Source organism: Fusarium keratoplasticum, chromosome 2 (assembly GCF_025433545.1).
Source record: "Fusarium keratoplasticum isolate Fu6.1 chromosome 2, whole genome shotgun sequence".
NCBI lineage: Eukaryota > Fungi > Ascomycota > Sordariomycetes > Hypocreales > Nectriaceae > Fusarium > Fusarium keratoplasticum.
The window spans coordinates 3,133,254-3,151,475 of NC_070530.1; the positions used below are offsets into that span (position 1 = coordinate 3,133,254).

The window sequence follows — 18,222 nt, forward strand, 5'->3', positions numbered from 1 at the left end:
CTGTGTGGTTGGCTGTGCCTTTCTTGTTTCTGCATGTCGTACACCGTGGTGGACAGTTGGTGTTGAGGTTATTGGGCGATGTGACAACAACAATAGATAAAGCTGACACTCGATTTTATCAGCTTGGCCTTGCAAGCACTCTGCGACGACTTGATTCCCTTCATTCTATCGTCAAGTACGAAAGCAGCCACCGTTTTGGCTTCATCAGACCACCGTTAGCATCGCTTAAAGAAAAAAGATAAAATACCATAATAATTAAACGATAAATGCTGGGCATCAACCCACGGCAACCTTGCTGGGCGGGCAATTTCATGGCTTCTAGAAGACACCCATGACCCAGCCACGTCAGGGGTTGCCCGGCGCCGGAAGACCCTCCGCGGGCTGGCTCGAGTCAAGCATTGGGGCTTTCATTTGGCGACCATTGGCGCAGCCAGGGAATCAGATGAATCGAGTTGATGGGGGTCATGGCGCGCACGTGTGAGGGTGTTTGGATGCCGGGGCGGCCGTGGCAGCGGGGAGCACCATCGAGATGCTAAAAGGTTGACCGAGCGGATGCCTCCTTGGGCTTTGGAGTCTTCTAGTGCGACATTTGCGATGCGAGATGGGGATGCAAGGTCAATGATTGTACAGAGTACTTGGTATTGGAGTTGAAGTTGGGGCGTGAAACTGAAGCAGGTGCGAACGGGAGGCGTTCCTACTGATCCAATGTCCAGTGTCCAATGTCCAGAGGCAGGTACCGCGTCGTTCCTTCCAGAGGCGTCAATCAACCATCTCGCATCTCGCACCAACGCTCTGACTCAAAGTCTCCTCCTACACATCAAATCAACCAGTTTCATGATATCGTCTGAGGCTTATTGAGCCCTTGATTCACCACTCAAAAGGCACCGGGTCTCATCCGCGTCCAGCCACAGAAGCCGACATGGTCCCGTGATGGCGGGTGACGGTCCGTGGCGCGTCCGCCCGCACAGCAAGACGCCTCATCAGGGCCTAAAGGCACCTTGAACCATTCAGCGTTCAACTAGGCGCGCTAGCCAAACGTCACGTTGCCTCTCGGGCTGTCAAACTTGGATGACAATGCATTGGCAGCTGGAGTTGCGGGTATTGTTGCATCGCCTTGGGATACTTGTACCGCAGCATCGCGAGTGTCTACTGGAGCCGATGACGACAATGCCCAAATGTGGCATCATCTCGAGCGGGGGAAATGGACCCTCTGTCGATTCTCACACTTGTCAGAAATACCCTCAAACGGCCAGAGGTCCGGTGACGCTTGACAAGGTGTGCCCATGGTTGACGGCTGTGGGGTAAGTTGGTACGCCATGGCATTGGTCGTCGATTCGAGCCTGTTTAATTACTCGGTTCACTCCTGGCGATGGCCTCAATAGGTACGTTGGTCTGCCCATGTCACGTTAAGGCGATGGTGAGGGGTCAACCTGTTTGTAAAGAATTGCAGCAGTCTGAGCTGACGATGGCCTCGCTAGACAATAAACCCTGATCACCACCGTACCTGCATTATGCACGATGCCGAGTCTACGAGGCCCGAGATGGTCTGCCCTGTTACATGATTGCGGCCACCAGCTTGACGAGAGAGAACTTTGAAGCGCGTGCGCCATGATTCCAGAAACAACGCTTTGACAATCTTGTTATCTCAGTATCTCGTCCCTCATCTCACCACATCCCACGTCTTAGCCCCCAACCATACCGAAATCATTCATCCCGCGCGGGAAGTCCCTGCTCGGCGGCCATTCCTGATAGATCAATCGGCAATGTCAACGGCTGGTCATGGCGTTTCTTCGGCCCTCTGTCTCGTACGTTGGAGATGTGCCATCTGTCAATCGACATGTTCGTGCAGAGCCTTAAAGTCCGGAATCGGCTCCGCATGGCACGAGAGCTACAAGAAATCTGCGCGGACGTATTGGCCATCGACACACACTTTAAGGGTCACTCAAAATCGGGGTCAAGCCGGATCCGCAGCTGGGAAGCCCTTGATCCCTTGATTGCATCGTGTACCTGTGCTCTCCTGGTTCCGCTTTCTTGCAAGTCTCATTCCTCTTTCGTATATGATCCCTGATAGATACCAACATGACCCTCAGTCGGCTCAATCATCACGCCAGTTCATCGTCACTGATCCTTCAGGTGGCCTGCGCTCGTATGCGACGAATCGCAAAACCCCAGAGCCAAGACGAACCCAGCATCGCTGTCTTCTCCGCATCAGATCACGCTGCGGAGTGCCTCCGTCGTTCCGCGGTACTTGGATGCTGGTCTTGAACCAGATGTATCTTGACGGCGGTCAATGAGCTACGGCTTTACTAGAGTCACCATGCCGTCAATATTGGCGTCGATATTACCGATAAATCGAATTAATCAACATTTAATGATCAATTTATCACTTTCCTATTTTCGCCAACCTTTGTCGGTCGATTGACCCCAACACAACTACCGTCTCCCAACACACCAATCTCCAACAAATCACCACTACTGTTGTCACTCACCACACAAACGCCCTGTCGCACAATGTGGCACTCCATTACGACGCATTCAAATCACATTTCATCTACAGCGAGGGGTTGACGAGAATAGAACAAAGGAGCACAAGAATGGCTGTGTGGCCCCCACTCTCTTTGTATCTCGACGTTTCACATGCGCGAGATTTGCAAAAGGTGTGTCCATGATATTGCGAAACGGCGACTATCTTACAGATACAGTTGATTACTGGTGGGCGCTGGCGGTTGGTAACCGCTGGCTGGTCATGCGGCAATGTGATTAGCCAGCCAGCCTAGCTGAGGTTGCCAAGCTGACAGCGACATCGGATATCAGCCTCAGTGTTGCGTTGCGTTGCAGATCACTTAGGGCTTTGTATCCTTTGCAGAACCTCCAATCCTCTTGTGCTTTCTCGGGTCCTTTCGACTCATGGTCCTTTGGTCCCTGGTCCCCCTTCCACCCTCCCAGAACCCCTTGCCCTTTCTTCCAATGACACTCCTTCCGCAGAAGCCGCAGGCTTCGACGGCGTAGTTTTGCTCACGGCTACACCACCCACAGATCATCCGGTTCGCCCATTCGTTGATATGATCAGACTCCTTGTCATGGCAACGATCACAAGGGAAAACGCGGCTGCAGCACGAGAAGCGGAACCACCGGTACGACTTGCGGTAGTGCGGGCAGGCTCCCCGGCCGGGCAACGGATCTCCCGCGTGTAAGCCAAGCTTCTCCTGTTTCCGGCGCGGACCTGTCGCCGGTGGGGGAAGGGAGCCGGGTGTGATGAAGAGGAACTTGACTTCGGGAATCTTGAAGGTGAAGTGCCCGTGACAGTCCCGGCAGACGTTTGTTACCGTCGAACCTCTGACCGAAACGAGGCCAGAGCTGGGTGTCGAGCACCTTGCGCAAGTTGGGACAAAGGTGCTTGGTAGCATATCTGCCACCTTGCAGCCGGCAAGATCAAGGAAGCCTGCCCTAGACGAATGCTCGTGAACCAGCGTAGGCCGGAACTTGACGGCAAACGGAGTGGCGCACTTTTTGCAGCTCGACGTCTTTTCAACATCAGGCTTTAAGCCCGAGACTTCATTAACCGTTCTGCATCGATCGCATTTGACGGTGATGCCCAGGACCGAAATCTGCAGAATCTCGATATTGTGCAGCTCGATGGAGGGAAACGACACCATAGTACCGCGCTCAGGGGTTTCACCCGGCACGGGAGGATGTTCCTCCTCCAGAGAGACACCGCCGTCACCAGCATTATCAGAATCAGAGCTCTCCTCCGAGTCTTCTCCATAGACATAACTCCACTCGGGAGGTCGAGGGATGACCTGGATGTGGCTTGTGTCCGTTTTTGAGCCCGCCTCCTCTGCATCGTCTTGAGCTTGGGGTGCCGATTTAGCTGCCTCAGCCTTGAGTGCTTCAGCTTGAGCCTCAGCTTGAGCCCGGGCTTGGGCTTGTGCCTGTGCCTGTTTGGCGAGCTTATGAAGGTTTTGTGCGAGGTAATTAAGATGGCTCATGAGAGTCATCTGGGGTTGGGCTGCCGCCTTTTCGCAGAAGAAGTCCTCCACCGGCTCTGCGTCCTCGGGCTCAACATTATTGAGCTGGATGCGGAGGTTCTGCAGGGGATAGATTATTGGGATAATCAAGTGAAGACTTCTGACGGACTGCAGCCCCGGTGGCAGTTCTGACCGCCTCTGTGGCTCAAGAGGAAGAGTATAGACGATACCATCAGGCGAGCGACGATACTCTTGTGTCCGCTTCATCCGCGCCTCAAGCTGTCGGACTTCAAGAGCCCTGCGCTCCTTGGCGGCGGCAATTTCATCTTTTGTGTAAGACGCTTCTGGGACATACGGCAGAGGCGCAGGCTTTGACGCAGACTTTGCGGGCTGAACTGGCTCGGGTTCGGGCTCGGGCTCGGGCTCTGTCTTGGCCTCTTGTGCGTCCAAGTGTCTCGTGTCTCTAAAGGTCACGAGCTTGACTGTCTCGGCCTTTTGCTCAGACAGGAACTTTTCCAGATTCTTGTCCAACTCGCGCGTGTGAGCTAGAAGAGTAGCCCGTGGCCTCTCCTCAACAAGCCTATCCCATCCTCTCTCAATGTTGATACCGAAACCCCTAGGGATGTCCTTGTTCTTGACATACAACACCGGCATCTCATCCGGATACGCCTGCGGGACGCGGACATCACACTGGAGATGGGCCAACTCAAAGGGAAAGTCGGGATCGGAGGGTTTGATGTTGAAGACGAGCGAGGTTGCGCCGTCCGGGGCGGTAGACTCTTTGGGCGAGTACCTCCGGCGGAGCTGCTCGATCTGATACGTCCTCGGATCCTGGGCCTGCGACTCTGGCACGGGCTTAGGGACGACTCGAGATGAGGAGGCCTCAGCCACAGCCTGTTTACGGGACTGGGGCGATGTTTGGTTCTTTGTTGAGATCATGGCGGATGTAAGAGCTGAGGTTGTTGGTGGAGTGTTGACGGTAATGGTGGAAAGTGTTGGTGGTGGAAGTGAGTGACTCAAGGAACCCAAACGCCGCGCAAACAGAATTTATTTTTGTGTCGAGACAATTGAATGTGAAGCTCTGCCTATGAGCGAGTTGACGATGGAGGCGAGGTGAGTTGATGTTTTATCGTGATGTTGAAGATGGCTAAGTGGCGAGCTTCCCCACAGGCCAAGCTCCAAGCTCCTTACGTGATCAAACGAATTTGGCAATTGGTAGTGAGTGACTCACAGCGTGTCATTCCGCCTGCCAGATTTGAGGTTTTGCAATGTTCGACTCATGGGAAATCATTTTTGAGTCAGGAGTTATTTGATACTAGTAGATGAGTCAATGTATATTGAAGGAGTTGTGGTAGATATTCTAAGGTACAGGCGAATCAGGCGTGTTAGTCAACTCACATCCGGGCTCAGATACGAGCTGGATGGAGGAAGTATCCAAGTTACAGCTTTCTTACTTGACTTCGAAGTGTTAGATGATGTGAAGTTGGTACTGGTCACTCAAGTTACCAATTCGAGAGCAAGGGCAACATCTGTAAATCCATCATCCCCTGAATGATGCCGCGCCGTTTCCTGACCGTTTCGAGAACCAACGGTGCACATACCAATAGTTCCATGCCAGATCTGAACAAGCAAGCAAACAAAGGCGTGTCTCCCGTCCTCTTCAGGGGCAGATTGCGAGTTCCAAGAGGCTTGTGCTTATGCGCAACCTGTCAGACAAGTTTTGGCGGCACAAGAACTGGGCACGCGGACCATCATGTCGAGACAAACGGGGTAAAATTGTTTGTCGGACTCGAGAGAGAGTTTTGTTCTTACCCCCCACAGGACATGAGCACAAGCACAAGCACAAGCACATTGTCGATCGAGCTTACGCGCGGTTTGCGTGCAGGGCAGTGTATTGTACCTACTTCACTGTATGCTCGGCGACGGCGGCATCAAGCAGCTTACAGCGCAGTGCAGTGCAGTGCAGCGCAGTTACTCGATGCACGAAGCCGCCGGGAAGCCGCCCGCCTGGGATCCCATCACCCGTGAGGACGAGGGTGGACGTGATTGGAGAGGTACAGAGGAGAGATGAGAGATGAGAAAACATGCCACCTTTTTTGGGGGTGAGTCACGGGGGTTGTGCCTCGCGGGGCTGTGGCTGACAAGATCGACGGGAGTGTATACAAGGAGTTTGACAGGGGGTGTAGATGTCGAGTCGAGATCTATCACCAGTTTTTCTGATGACGGATTCAAAGTGATGGGTGCCAAGGGTGACGACGATGCCCAAGCAGACAGACATTGAAACAGGCTGAAAGCAATCACATTTTGAATCACACGATGCGATGGGGGAACAATCAAAAGGAATGAGGACCTCTCGTTATAGCTACAAACAATACGAGGCGGCGCTGTCGTGGCACCAGGGGAAGGGAAAAGCCCATCAATCAAACGTGATGCCCTCCAAGAAAAGAAAAGAAATGTCGATTAATCGAATTGACAATGGACAAACAATGAATGAATGAATGACAACTTGACAGCCCTGCAAGCCATGATTTGGGGGTTAGGCCGCCACGTCTTGTAACACAAAGAAAGCCATACATCGGTAGGTGGGATGATGACGCCCCGAGGTGATGGGGGTTCTTTGTAGTGATGATAGGACAGGAAGAATAGAGCAGAAGTATTTCTCTTTCTTTTTTTTTCTAAAACAGGGACCAGATCAAGTAGACATTTTTCTCTAGTGGTGGTGTGGGATCTCTGCCAACTCAGCAAAAACCACGAGCAGATGACCTGTGGCCTCTGTCTTAATGGCCCTGCTATTAAGCACCTGCCTGCACCTGCCGGCCAGAAACAGAGGCCTCTCTGTACAGGTAGTGGGCGGTGAGGCCCGGGAACCCGGTGCGGGTGCTTGCATCCCCGGCAGTGATGGATGCCAGATTTAATTTAATCGGGAGACGCATTTATTATTATTATTTTTAATCATTAATTTATTCGATTATTATTTTTCGGCGCTTTTTCTTACCGTTATACATATTTTCGGGGCTGAGGCCTTGGACGCCTTGTCCTAGCTCTACTGACCGCTACTACACCCACATTCTATCCACACATGCGTATCTACCTTTGGATCTATACCGACTCTATCAAATAATCTTTGCAAATATCTCTCATCAATTAAATTCCATTTTATTTTGTATTTATCCGCCTGGTCAATTTATCCATTACCGTCCAACCCAGATGCTCATGCATCTCGCATGCACGCCATCGTCGCCCGCATGGTAAAGCGTTGACTCACTCATATGCTCCCCCCCCAGCCATTTTTACTCTTGTTCATAAACGTCGGTGAGGATGGTCCCTCTTTCAGCTGACGGGCCGTTTCCGCTGTTGAGTGTGTGTGGCGAGGCTGCCTGCTGAGTTGTGCCCACGCAGGCCAGTGATACTCACGAGCTGACTTTGAGAGAAGACGGTGAAGGGTCAAATCTCATGCCCGTCATCTTTTTTTTTTTCCTTCTTGGTCACGCTTCTCTTCAACGTCTCAGAGTTTAACAGAACAACTCAACACCATGATACCACGCCTGCCCCACGTCAACCGACCCCAATCATCCGCCTCAATTGCCGTGCACTCTGATTGAACCCGGGCTGTCTCAGTTTCAGTCCCCGGCCTTTCAGGGTCCGAGTACTTGTCTCGCACGCCCTGAACTAGATCCCATGATGACTTGAGCGTCGGCCCATCGGGGCGTGGTCAAGACGACTCCTTCACAAGAAAAAATAAATTTTGTACAAGGCCCATGTGAATACCCTCATCGCGTGAGGTCGCACGTCACCTCGGCTCCAACTTCCCTGTGCTGGTCCCTTCTGCCGGGGCCTTGACCTGTAAAAATCAGGGTCTTGATGCCCAAGATCTTGATTCTCACATGCAATGAGATCTGGCCATGTCATCACCGCCATGATTGTGTCCGTGACTGCCGTGAGTGCCATGACGAATACGTCAGCGTCGCCCATGTCAACGGACAAGATTCTTTTCACATTTTATCCATCAACACTCTATCCATAAGCATATCGTACCTTATCCGTCATAAACTCATACAGAAACACTCCCTCTAAATACCCCTCCTTGATTGGCTCTCGTATTCTTCGCTTCTTTTGCGTGCGTAGTAATTTCGCATTCGTCGCATTCAGAAGTGCTGGCCGCGCAACTCCACACTCTACCGCGGACATGAACCAACCAACATCTTCTAATCCGCCGTCAGCTTGCGAATAGCCTCAGCCTTGGCGGCAGTTTGCTCGCTTTCAACCCGACAAGATGCGTGGCCTATGTAATGGACAGTGTATATAGAATCATGACCATGGAGAGATGTAGTTAAAGATCAATACCAGATGATCAGCCCAATTCACAGATCAACAGTGACAGCTTCATTCAACCATCAAATCTACCAAAATGGCCGACAAAGAGTCTATATGGATGTACAACCCATCCTTTGCCCTCGCCATCATCGGTACCATCGTCTACAGCATCATCTTTCTTGTCATCTCCTATCTCACCCTCATCAAGTACCGAGCTTGGTTCTTCATTGTCGTTGTCATCGGCTCTGCAATCGAGGTTGCCGCGTATATCCTCCGGTCATATTCTGCAAAGAACCAGTCCGAGATAGTGAGTTATCCATCTGTCTCTCTTCTCTGCTAACATCTTAGGGCCCCTTTGTTAATACTCTCACCTTTACCGTGCTCGCCCCCGTCTTCATTGCAGCCGGCAACTACCTCCTCATCAGCCGTCTCATCCTTGCCGTACTTCCTCCTTCGCGGCACCGAATTCTCAAGATCCCGGGTCGACGCCTCACGCCCATCTTTGTCGCTTGCGATATCGTCGCCTTTCTCGTCCAGGGCAGCGGCTCTGGCATCGCAAGTTCCGACAACTGGCAGGGTCAGATGGAAAAGATTGGCCGAAACGTCCTCATCGGAGGTCTAGCGTTCCAGCTCGTTGCTTTTTCCCTCTTCCTCTGCGTGTTCCGTCGATTCCATGTCCTGGCGAATCGGATGGCTGTCGATGGTGCCCCTAACGGCTGGCAAAAGGTGGTGTTGGCGGTATATGTATCCAGTTCCCTGATCATGGTAAGTCGCCTGTGCCGCTGGAAACATCCCTGACAACTTACACTAACGATAAAGGTTCGCTGCATCTACCGGGTTTGCGAATTCGCCGAAGGAATGAACGGTTACGCGTTCCGAACCGAGTGGCTATTCTGGGTTTTTGAAAGCTTGCCCATGATCGGCGCCATTGGTATCTTTTGCATCTATCACCCAAGCCGCTATCTTGGAAGGGATGGTGCTCGTCGCAAGGCTGTTGGCTCTCGGGACAGCGTTGAATTCGTTGAGAGACGATGAGGGTGATCTGGCTACGGTTCAAGGATGGTGATCTGATGGGGGTTTGAACTACATCGATGGGACGTTTCCTCTAGGAAGACAATAGGGAGGAAGATTCGACGGGAGCTTGGTCTGTATCGGAGTGCCTACATAGAGTTAGCTTGGCTTGGGTCAGAATAGACAACGATAGACTTGCCCTTCCACCAACGACAAGGTATCCGTCTCGGACAGAGTCGCTGTTCCCCTACTCAAGAGGAAGGGCTCCCAAACTTCAGCGTCTTTATCAAACGAGTAGTTCAGACTCTTGACGAGCTTAACTGGCCACTCTGCATACTCTTGATATTCAGCGGGGAGTCGCCCCTGAATCTCTTCAATCCACACTTTCGACATGGCCCTTCTACAGTCATAACCATGTCTGCCTATTCCAGTCTTGCCAAACTCGTCGACTGCCTTCTTACTCATGACAAAGTCGAGAACAAGAGTATGCATAATGACCAGTTGAGAAACATAATTCTGAGGGTCGACAAAGTGGGAAAAGTCGTTGCTGGTAAGTTCACCTAATATGTCATAAAAGAAGGACAGTTCACGGTAGCCTGAAAGTCAGCAAAGTCTTGCAAAGGGTGGGACTCATACTTTCTGCCGGGTCTATAGCTGCCAGGCTCGCTATCTTTTCCATGTGTGCGAGATAACGCAGCTCTGGGACACTCTTACAAAAGGGTGCAATTCTCCTCACGCTCGCGCAGAACTGGTTGGCAATAAGAGCGTCGAGGTAATGTACGGTATCGTCCTGCTGAGCAAGTACCTTTATCTTTTCGTAATAGCTGGATCTCGCAAACGTCTTGAAGATGGTCTGCTCCAGATCCCCCACCCCGTAGCCAACAAGCCAGCCTAAACAATGAGCTTGCGCTAACAGGACCAAGGGGAAACTTACAGCCTCTGACCATGGTTAAAAAGTCAATCATGCCATCAGACATGTAAGATGACTGAAAGGTCAGGACAAGCATAGCGGCGAACGCAGCTTCACCCCCAGATTTTGAGATGTCGGGTTTTGAGAGATGGCTGTTGAGCTCCCTAATTGCCGTGACTCGATGTTTCAAAGCAACTTTGTTGTAGTCAATCGGAGTCAGAAGACCAAGATGTGATGCCCCGAGGCCAAGCATGGCGTGTAGCAGAAACTCGTACTACCTCCGCGTCAGTAGAGCTCTTGAGTCTTGTCCTCAACATACCTCGTGCGAAAGCTTTGAGGCCTGTTGCCACACAGTAAATCCGTCTACAGGAAGAGGCGGGTACGCTTCAAACAGAAAATGTCGAAAAAAGTTCATGTCGTTAGCATCATACATGGCCGGTGTTGTTCGCAACGGCCGGGCCACGCTGGATGACTGGCTTCGGCTCTGCTTGCCGAGATACTCGCAAGGCAAGCCTAGTCGTTGGCATGGGCCGCACTGGGGAGCTACTTCATCACATTTGACCTTACGCCTCTTGCAGCAGACGCAGCCTGCTCGAGACTTGGTGTGTCCTTTTCTTGGCATTGGCTTTCGCTTGGTCAATGCCGTGGAAGCGCCAGCGGCAGGGGACCCGACCGAGGGTTCCGACATGACTTTACTATGTCTTTAAAATGGTGAGCCATAAAATGCTACGAGTTGAATTAAGGTGTTGAAGTTGATGCCAAGTCAAGTTGGAGGTTGAAGGAAGAAGATTCATGTAAGCAGTTCTGGAATGGGAACCAAGTTGCTCCGTGCCGTGCCTCCCAAACGAAATTAATCAGCCTCACTACCCATCACAACCTCAACTCATAACATGATAGAGAACAGCTTCATTTATCCATGGATATCATCTGCTATGGCCTCATAGATTGACAAGCATTCATTCATGGCTCATCTACTCTAAAAGTCGTTGTCATCTCCCCCCGACACAATCACGTTGTTGACCTTCAACACCATGCGACATAATTGTGTCGCCAGCTGAAGCTGCTGCTTCTTGCCAATCAACGGGTCAATGACAAACGCATCCTTCATGTCGTTGTTGCCTCGTCCCATGCAGTCGACACCCAGCTTTCCACGGCCCTCGGCGCCAGCCTTGACCTGCTGACTCTTGACTTCAGCAAGAGTAGCGATAGGGTTGAGACCACTGTTCTCAGCCAGGGTCATGGGGACGGTGTCGAGAGCCTCAGAAAAGGCGCGCATGGCGTACTGCTCAAGTCCAGGGGTCTTGACAGCCTCGTCCTCGACAGCCAGAGAGCAGGCAATCTCGGCAGCACCACCACCGTACACAACTCGGTTATCGCGGACAAGGTTTCGCACCACGCAGAGGGCATCGTGCAGAGATCGCTTAGCCTCATCGATAATCTAGTCCCTGTTAGCATACCGCAAGATTCAGCCATCAACATTACATACCATCTTGTTGCTGCCGCGGACAAAGACAGTCACGGCACGGGTGTTGGCACACTCCTCAATAACCAGCATCTTCTCTCGTGTTGTGCCGAAAGACATCTCTCGCACAACACCGGCAGTGCCCAGCTTCTCCGCGGTAAGATCCTCGAATCGAGGAACTATTCGGCCGTTGGTGGCAATGGCAATCAGCTCAATCTCAGGTCCACCCACCCATCGAACAGCGGGCAGCTCGTTCTGGAGGAGGAGATGGTTGGCCTCATCATCAAAGCCCCACTGGCAAATTGCCAGGTTGGCACCTGTATCCTTGATCTGCTGGATCATCTCGATAAACTTGTCCTTCTCGTAGTTTTGCAGCTTCTTGAACTCCTCAACGCTGGTGATGTCGAGGTGGTGCTTGGTCTTGGGCTTGGGGGGCTCAAAGGCGCAAGTAAGGATGGCAATCTTGGCGTCGTGCACTTCCGAGGGCATCTGGGGGTGAGAGAAGTCCTTGTCGATAATGACACCCTTGACGAGGAGGGTATCCTCGAGGGCACCTCCGACCTTGCCGTCCACCTTGATCAGCTCGAAGTCGACGTCTTTTCGCTCGAGGTCGGCAACGGAAAGGACAGCGTCAACAGCGATGTTGGCAAACTGGTCGTGGGCCTTGGACACAATCTTGCTTCCCAGACTGGTTCGTGCAACCTTGACAAGGTTGGCCGTCTCCTCGCGCGAGAACTCGATCGTATCCGAGATCTTGTCAAGCTCAGCAACAGCGATATCGCAGGCCTGGTCGTAACCGTCGGCGATTCGGATGGGGTGGATGCCCTTGTCGATCAGGTCGGCGGCCTGCTCCAGAAGAGCGCCAGCGAGGACAACGACGCCGGTGGTACCGTCACCAATCTCATCATCCTGCGACTTGGACAGCTCAACTAATAGCTTGGCAACGTGGTTGGTAATCTCCATCTGTTGTAGAATGGTGGCACCATCGTTCGTCACGGTAATGTCTCCATCAGGCGAGATGAGGATCTTATCGAGTCCACGAGGACCAAGAGAGGTCTTGATAATGTTTGCGACGGTGCGGGCGGCGAGGATGTGGGACTTGACGGCTTCGTTGCCAAACTGGCGCTTCTTCTTCCCCTGACTGAGAGACGTTAGGCGGGCGGTGTTGAGCGGGCTGGCAGACATACTCTCTGACGACGATGAAGGGCCGACCCTGCTCATCCTTCATGACGGCCGCTGTGACTATTAGCTAGGAACCATGGCGAAAGGTGGTCTTGCGCAAGTACCGTTCGACACATCCAAATCTGTCCCTCGTTAGCTACCCCTCGCCCCTCGTGTCGTTTGGTGAAAATGTGCGGGACTCACTCAACGAATCCATCTTGACTGTGGGTTGTCCACCCGTGGGGAGCTGTATCGGCTATAAAAGAGACGATTACGGCGAAATCAAAAAGTCCCCCGGAATATGGTGGCACCCTGGAGCTTCTGTCGCTTTCTTGAAGAGCCCGAATTTTTTGGAAGATTGGGGTTGCCTTGCGTTGCACACCGATCGGACGCGGGGGAAGAAAAGTCCGGTCCGATCAGGGGCTTGTCCAGGCTCTCACCCCGCCACGCCAGGCTTCGACGTTCGGTGTGACTTCATTCCACCCCACTACAGCTGTGCCCCGCCATTCGTCGGCATCATCTACGATACTGCAACTCTAACATCCCAACATTGCCCGTTGGAACTCTATTGTGTTTCAAAGTTCCTAATTCTTGTTGACATAAGTAGTCAACTCTTGAACCTTTCTTACTTCAAAAAACAACACAACAACAACACAACACACAACAACATCATCGCAACCACCAACAACACCCATCTGACTCGAACGACTCTACACAATGTCTCGCCATCGCATTGTCCACACGTTCAATGCGAACGATATCGTATCCGAATTCGACGGCGATGACTATGAAGAAGAAGAGGATGAGCTCAGCCCTGAGGATCGTCAGGCCATGGACAATGGAACTGCCGAAGTCCGCAGAGCGCTTGGAACCGAAGCAAACAAGGTCACCAAGGCTCAGATCGAGGAAGCCCTATGGCATTACTACTACGACGTTGACAAGTCAGTCACGTATCTGATGAAGACATTCATCGCCCCTGCACCAAAGCCAGCCAAGAAAGCCCCAGAAGGTATGTCTGCGTCTTTTTACACTTCACAGCACCTCTTAAGGATTGGAGCAGACCACGGGCGTCTGTCAAATGGATACACCTTGGGCACCGACACTCCACGAGCCAACCCAGTCCCTTTTTGGTATTTCGACGACATGCCATGGTGCAACGTACCCCAAGACCGCCAGACCATCTTCATCGAGCCGGATCGTCCTCGAGGCGGGTTGCTAGGAGGTGCAGAGGAGCCTCCAAAAATGTCAAAGCTTCAAGCTCTAGCAGCTGCGAGGAAGCGTAAGAACGAAGAGAAGAAGGAACACGAAAGAGTAACCAAGGGCATCAAGACGCTCTCTCTTGCCGATCAGAAAGAAAACAAACCACCACGACGTCAAGCCATCAAGCCAGCTACGATCACTCCGGTCGAAACGCCTGTGGAGCCTGAGCCTGTGCCTGTACCCCAGCCTGAGCCAGAACCCGCCAAAGAAGACTTTTACAAGAAGCTTCTCGCCGAAATGCCAATCATCCCTCCTCGGGCCCGCCCGTCTGCCTTTGCTCAGACACTCTGTGGATCTGCTCCGGCCAAGCCCCAACAACCCGAATTCTTTCCAATGCCATACACACGCTCCCCCTTCTTCAACGCCAAAGCCTTCGCCGAGCCCAGTCCAGATCAGATTGTGCTTGCGGCTCAGGCGAAAGGTTCGAACTTTACAAGGACAAAGTAATGGGCTAATCTAATTCCATTCAGCGGGGAAGAAGCCAGTCAAGGCTCCGGCTGCCAAGAAATCTCAAAAAGAGAAGGACGTTTCTGGGGTTGAAAAGGAAGTTGCCGAGCTTAAAATTGTTGAGGCGGCACCACCCAAGAGCAAGGGGCTTGATGTACTCAAAGAGTTTGAAAACAGTGTCAACAAGAGGAGTATCAGTTTTGTCGTTGTTGGTAAGCTTCTCTCTACATACCTACATGAGCTCTCCTAACGATTCAGGCCACGTCGACGCTGGAAAGAGCACACTGATGGGCCGGCTATTACTCGAACTCAAGTTTGTCGAAAAGCACACAATCGATCGGTACCGAAAGCAGGCCGAAAAGTCTGGCAAACAGTCTTTTGCTCTTGCATGGGTCATGGACCAGAGAAGTGAGGAGCGAGAACGCGGCGTGACCATTGACATCGCCACGAACCACTTTGAGACGGAAAAGACAAACTTTACAATTCTCGACGCTCCAGGACACCGAGACTTTGTACCCAACATGATTGCTGGAGCCAGTCAAGCAGACTTTGCCATTCTAGTCATTGACGCAAACACCGGAGCTTACGAAAGGGGTTTGAAGGGGCAGACACGAGAGCATGTGTTGCTTCTACGGAGTCTGGGTGTTCAACGACTCGTCATTGCCATCAACAAGTTGGATATGGTTGGATGGTCACAGGAGCGATTTGATGAGATCACACAACAAGTCAGTGGTTTCTTGACTGGTCTCGGCTTCCAGAACAAGAACGTCACATTTGTTCCAATTTCTGGTCTCAACGGCGACAACCTCGTCCGTCGGACAGAAGACACAGCTGCATCTTGGTACACTGGGCCTACCTTGATTGATGCCCTCGAGGATTCGGAGCCCTCAACAACGCGAGCTCTCAAGAAACCTTTCCGAATGTCCATCTCTGAGGTGTTTCGATCTCAACTGGGCACGACAACGATTGCTGGACGCATCGACTCGGGTTCCATTCAAGTGGGCGATGCTCTTCTGGTTCAACCAAGCGGAGAGGAGGCATACATCAAGTCCATCATGGTGGACTCGGACATGCAAGATTGGGCGGTTGCCGGACAAAGTGTTAGCATCGCCTTGACAAACATCGACCCCATCCACATTCGAGTGGGCGACATGCTCTGCCACACAGCAGACCCCATCAACTGCAGCGACACATTTACTATGAAGGCCATGGCATTTGATCATCTCATGCCCATGCCTGTGGACCTCCACCGGGGGCGACTGCATTCAGCTGGCCAGATTGTGTCCATCACAGCAACCCTCGACAAGGCGAGTGGGGCAATCATCAAGAAGAAGCCCAGAGTTGTTCAGCCTGGTGGTGTTGCGCGAGTTGTCATCAAGCTGGCAGCAAAGGTTCCTCTCGAGCCAGGACAGAGAGTTGTGATACGGAGTGGTGGTGAGACTGTTGCGGCTGGACTATTAGAGTGATCCCAGTAGTTGAATCAAATTTGTCAATTTCCCACACAGTTCCCTCCAGTGTTACATGTTAAGGCCGCAAGCAAATAATGCACGAACGTTGAAGTGAGGTTATAAATGTATCACAGTGCCAATGCCAGCCTCTATCTCCTATTACTCCAACTCCTGGGCTGAGGTGTAAGTGGGGGGCAGTGATACAGTTGAGGACATTGTTCTAGACTATCTACTCGTTCACATTCAACTTTATAACAATAAAGACAACACAAGAGTTTAAGAATACTAGAAATAAATTAAAGAAACGTGCTCATGTAAAACTAATCGTACAGATATCCATTATTACGTCGACCCTTAGTCGAGGAAGCCCTTCTTGCCATCACCATCAGCATCCTTGAGAGGGTTCAATCGGTCAATCAGCGAAGGCTTGCGAGCAGTGGTGGTGGTGCCAGCGCTAGAGGTGTTATGCATGTCGACACCAGAGTCAGGTCGAGCCTAGGCATGTTAGTTTCATCGTGTCAAGGTAGTCAGGACACTTACGTGAGACTTGTTCATAGGGTCGCTGCTGAGAGCACCAGTCTTGGTCTGATTGTAGTCGGTACCGGCGGTGGTAGAGCCGAAGCCAGTGCCAGCACCAACTCCTGTGGTACCAGCTCCGACACCAGTGGAGGTGCCAGTGGACTTGGGGTGAGAAGCGAGACCACCAGTGGCAGTTCCAGCGGTAGCTCCTCCGGCAGTGGCAGCTCCAAGGCCACGGCTCTTGCGAGACTTGCCAAGACCACGGGACTCCTCGTCACTAGAGCTGGAAGAGCTGGAGCTGGAGCCACGGCGGTCCTTGTGGCCAAGACCATGGCGGCTCTTGCGAGTAGCGGCAGCGCCAGCAGCGCCAACAGCAGCGCCACCGAGGACGCCCTCAGTGGTGCGACTCATTCCGTGACCTTCCCGGCCAGAGTGAAGACCAGATCCCTCAGCGGTCTGACCAAGGCCAGCTCCCTCTCGGCCGTGAGTAAGATTCTCTCCATAGTTGTCACCGTGGCCGTGCAAGTGCATGCTCTTGTCGGCATCGAGCTGCTCTCTCTGCAGCTCCTTCCTGTAAGGCTTGGGGCAACCCTCAAACTCGGTCAACTTCTGAGCTGCCTTCTCAGCAAGTCCACCTCGTTCAGTGGTGAACTCGTCCAAGGTCTTGGTAGGGAGGACGGAAGTTCCATGGTGCACGGGGGCAGCATGGTGAGTCTCATGAATAGGAATGGTCGTGTGGACGACATGAGGCTGAATGGTCTCCTTCTGGATGACAGGTTGAACATGTTCGTGAACGTGGTGATGAATACGCTCGCCAGTTACAACAGGAGCAGTGGTGGAAGAGTGGGTGGTACTGTGAGTCTCGCTGGTGTCTCTGAACTTGGCAGCCTCTCGGTCAAGAGTAGCACGGGTCTCTTGCTCGTTGCCATGGTGGAAAGTCTTGTGCTCGACGGGGATGAGGTTGTGGTGGTGTTGCTCAGGACTGGAACTATTAGTTCATGAGATTGCACTCATACAAAGTAAAACTTACAGAGTCTCCTTATGAGTGATGGGCTGAATAGTTGTGTGATGATGCTCCTGGTGAACCTCCTTATCGAGAGCAGTAGTCACGTTCTCATGTCGGTGAGGGCGGACATGCTCCTCGGTGACATGAGGCCGGACATCCTCATCGACAGTGGTCTTGTGCTTTCCATCGTTGGAGAGGAAGCTAGAGACGGCTTGCTTTGCCTTTTCCATTGTGAGTTTGTGTAAGTTAGGTGGTTGTGTTGGTGGTTATTGTGATGGTTGTGATGGTGATGGTGATGATGATGAGATGCAGCAATGGCAGAGGCACAGTCACGATTAAATAGCTGTGAGTATGCCTCCGAAGCATCCGCCTCTTCATCATGTCTAGCATCATGGACGTCATCTCTGGAGGTTCAACCAACGGCGGCTGGAAACGTCTTGTTGGAGTGTGGAGACGAAACCATGGAGAGCTCAAGCCGTCCATGTCATCCCGCGATCGTCATTCGATGAAGGTTTAAACCCCTTAGGCCCGATACACATATCAACGTGCTTGTCGATATCATTGTGGTCATTGCAGCTGAACGAGACACACGAGGCAGGCATCGACGTCATGGTCCCTGGAATGAGGACCATGAGCTCCGAGGAAGCAACGAGCATGTCTCACCAGCCCGACTCGGCGGGTCAAGCTTCAATCAGCCTCAATCGGCGACAGGGACC

General features: G+C 52.2%; 6 protein-coding genes across 6 annotated transcripts; 2 read left to right on the forward strand and 4 right to left on the reverse strand.

Annotated features, from left to right (window-relative positions):
* Positions 1-2,843: 2,843 nt before the first annotated feature.
* Positions 2,844-4,907, reverse strand: NCS57_00286700 (CHY-type domain-containing protein; the record flags this gene model as incomplete). Its single annotated transcript, XM_053052885.1, has 1 exon — positions 2,844-4,907. The coding sequence occupies one exon, from the start codon at positions 4,905-4,907 to the stop codon at positions 2,844-2,846; it is 2,064 nt and encodes a 687-aa protein (XP_052918131.1).
* A 3,469-nt stretch (positions 4,908-8,376) lies between these two features.
* Positions 8,377-9,317, forward strand: NCS57_00286800 (uncharacterized protein; the record flags this gene model as incomplete). Its single annotated transcript, XM_053052886.1, has 3 exons — positions 8,377-8,589; positions 8,631-9,047; positions 9,102-9,317. 3 exons carry the CDS (start codon positions 8,377-8,379, stop codon positions 9,315-9,317), a joined length of 846 nt encoding a protein of 281 aa, XP_052918132.1.
* A 70-nt stretch (positions 9,318-9,387) lies between these two features.
* Positions 9,388-10,891, reverse strand: NCS57_00286900 (Zn(2)-C6 fungal-type domain-containing protein; the record flags this gene model as incomplete). The annotated part of the gene is made up of 5 exons (XM_053052887.1): positions 9,388-9,442; positions 9,493-9,889; positions 9,930-10,184; positions 10,228-10,477; positions 10,523-10,891. The coding sequence occupies 5 exons, from the start codon at positions 10,889-10,891 to the stop codon at positions 9,388-9,390; spliced, it is 1,326 nt and encodes a 441-aa protein (XP_052918133.1).
* A 288-nt stretch (positions 10,892-11,179) lies between these two features.
* Positions 11,180-13,043, reverse strand: NCS57_00287000 (T-complex protein 1 subunit epsilon; the record flags this gene model as incomplete). The annotated part of the gene is made up of 5 exons (XM_053052888.1): positions 11,180-11,641; positions 11,690-12,806; positions 12,853-12,901; positions 12,952-12,969; positions 13,031-13,043. 5 exons carry the CDS (start codon positions 13,041-13,043, stop codon positions 11,180-11,182), a joined length of 1,659 nt encoding a protein of 552 aa, XP_052918134.1.
* A 500-nt stretch (positions 13,044-13,543) lies between these two features.
* On the forward strand, positions 13,544-15,999 carry NCS57_00287100 (Tr-type G domain-containing protein; the record flags this gene model as incomplete). The annotated part of the gene is made up of 4 exons (XM_053052889.1): positions 13,544-13,835; positions 13,887-14,507; positions 14,557-14,745; positions 14,792-15,999. The coding sequence occupies 4 exons, from the start codon at positions 13,544-13,546 to the stop codon at positions 15,997-15,999; spliced, it is 2,310 nt and encodes a 769-aa protein (XP_052918135.1).
* Positions 16,000-16,335: 336 nt separating this feature from the next.
* NCS57_00287200 (uncharacterized protein) lies at positions 16,336-17,736 on the reverse strand (the record flags this gene model as incomplete). The annotated part of the gene is made up of 3 exons (XM_053052890.1): positions 16,336-16,476; positions 16,522-17,488; positions 17,531-17,736. 3 exons carry the CDS (start codon positions 17,734-17,736, stop codon positions 16,336-16,338), a joined length of 1,314 nt encoding a protein of 437 aa, XP_052918136.1.
* Positions 17,737-18,222: the final 486 nt, after the last annotated feature.